The 2,500-nt window shown below is 48.3% G+C and overlaps 1 protein-coding gene across 1 annotated transcript in view; it reads left to right on the top strand.

Annotated features, from left to right (window-relative positions):
- LOC103385718 (guanine nucleotide-binding protein G(i) subunit alpha-2) overlaps positions 1-2,500 on the top strand; it is a 14,054-nt gene that overhangs the window by 10,428 nt on the left and 1,126 nt on the right. The window contains exons 5-6 of the mRNA XM_008319684.3: positions 866-994; positions 2,316-2,445. Coding sequence (XP_008317906.1) covers positions 866-994; positions 2,316-2,445 — 259 coding nt within the window. The remainder of the gene's footprint in view (positions 1-865; positions 995-2,315; positions 2,446-2,500) is intronic.

Raw genomic sequence — 2,500 nt, 5'->3', positions numbered from 1 at the left:
TCTGTGTCTCTCTCTCTCGTGTTGCCATGACTTCTTCTTTAGAGACAGAAAAGATGTTTCAATAACTTTGGATTTGTTGTGATTTAATAACCAGGAGACAGAGTACTTTGTCTGGAGGGATCACAGAATCAGAGTAAACTCCGTCCATGTCGGCCGTGACTCAGTATCTGTGATAACGGCGTCCTCAGGTGAACTGTTCGCCTCAGGTTTAGCTTCATGTCGATTCATCTGCAGTACCAGAGGAGTACACACTGCAGTACCAGAGGAGTACACACTGCAGTACCAGAGGAGTACACACTGCAGTACCAGAGGAGTACACACTGCAGTACCAGAGGAGTACACACTGCAGTACCAGAGGAGTACACACTGCAGTACCAGAGGAGTACACACTGCAGTACCAGAGGAGTACACACTGCAGTACCAGAGGAGTACACACTGCAGTACCAGAGGAGTACACACTGCAGTACCAGAGGAGTACACACTGCAGTACCAGAGGAGTACACACTGCAGTACCAGAGGAGTACACACTGCAGTACCAGAGGAGTACACACTGCAGTACCAGAGGAGTACACACTGCAGTACCAGAGGAGTACACACTGCAGTACCAGAGGAGTACACACTGCAGTACCAGAGGAGTACACACTGCAGTACCAGAGGAGTACACACTGCAGTACCAGAGGAGTACACACTGCAGTACCAGAGGAGTACACACTGCAGTACCAGAGGAGTACACACTGCAGTACCAGAGGAGTACACACTGCAGTACCTTTGTTTTTAACCTTTTGCAGGTTACAGGTTATGCTGCGATCTTGACCGTCCTTGACCTCTGACCTTCCCTCCTCCGGTGTTGTTCTCTCTCCGTCAGTTACCTGAACGACCTGGAGAGGATCGCCAAGGCCGATTATATCCCCACTCAGCAGGACGTTCTGAGAACTCGGGTCAAGACCACCGGCATCGTGGAGACGCATTTCACCTTCAAGGAACTGCACTTCAAGTAAGTCCTGAAACGGAACCACGAACCAGTGGTTTAGAAACTTCTTCAACTCAAATCTCCCAAACCTCCAGTCTGACCGACATTAGAACTCAGCTGTAACACAGAGGTAACACCGCTGTAACACTGCAGTAACACAGAGGTAACACCGCAGTAACACAGCTGTAACACAGAGGTAACACAGCTGTAACAGCAGTAACACAGCAGTAACACAGAGGTAACACAACTGTAACAGCAGTAACAGCAGCTGAGTACGTTATATGAAGATAAATGATTCCCAAAATAATATTAAAACATTAATCAGGGACAGTGAAGTGTTGAGGTAATTAGGTAAGTAATGAACCCCCCCAAACCCCCCACCACCACCACACACCGTGAGCCTTTTACCAAGACATTACACTTCCCCTGTGAAACAGCTAGGGGGAGCCCAAGTACCACTTTTGGTACGCATACCCTAGTTTGAGAACCACTGCCAAGAGAAAATACACTCTGATTTCATAAACTGTTTCTTGGTCCATTAGTGACCGACCCGGTCCATTAGTGACCGACCCGGTCCACAGAGCTGTGACTCACTGTGGACTGAGTGGACTCACGAGAGGGTGGTTGTTGGTTCCACGCCTGTCATTACTCACTGGTGATTAAATATATAAAAATGAAGTGTTTGTTAAATTGTCCTGATAATGAAGCAGGCGGATCAGTGAGTTAAATATATAAAAATGAAGTGTTTGTTAAATAGTGGAGATTATTGGATCAGTGAACCTGGTATACTGGTACTGGTACTGGTACTGGTACTGGTGCTGGTGCTGGTACTGGTACTGGTGCTGGTACTGGTCCTGGTACTGGTACTGGTGCTGGTACTGGTGCTGGTACTGGTACCAGTGAAACAGATGTGATGTTAATCTACTCCGTCACATGAATTACCCCTGACGCTGCCTAAAAGCCCCTCGTTAATCAGAACATTAATTACCCAACAGGCCGTTGACTCCACTCTGAACTCTTCAGCCAAAACGACTGCAGTAAAAATGAAAAGTACGATTATCACGAGCTGAATAAACAGAAAAGAGCCGACCTCTGACCTCGACTCAGTAAAAACCAGAGCGTCATTTGTGAACGTGTGATTGGCTGCGACAGGAGGAGAGTTATTTTAGAAACATCTGTTAGTAGATTTAATGGACTAACATCAGGACCAGAGGTGAATTTCACCACCTCTGCCTGTTCTGCTGCTCTGCGTCAACTCTGTTCTGACCGTCTTCTACTGCTCCCCCACCCCCCACACACACACACACACACACACACTCTGAGTGTAAATGTCGTCCTGTTGCAGGATGTTCGACGTGGGCGGCCAACGCTCAGAGAGGAAGAAGTGGATCCACTGTTTTGAGGGAGTCACAGCCATTATCTTCTGCGTCGCCCTGAGTGCCTACGACCTGGTGTTGGCTGAGGACGAGGAGATGGTGAGGACAACCGTCCTCATCCTCCTGCATGTCTCTGTACCATCCCCCGTGCCCC

The sequence above is a fragment of the Cynoglossus semilaevis genome, chromosome 11 (assembly GCF_000523025.1).
Source record: "Cynoglossus semilaevis isolate Cse_v1.0 chromosome 11, Cse_v1.0, whole genome shotgun sequence".
In the NCBI taxonomy this organism is placed as follows: Eukaryota; Metazoa; Chordata; class Actinopteri; order Pleuronectiformes; family Cynoglossidae; genus Cynoglossus; species Cynoglossus semilaevis.
The sequence above is the reverse complement of the archived record's forward strand: the minus strand, read 5'-3'. Positions and strand labels throughout refer to the sequence as shown.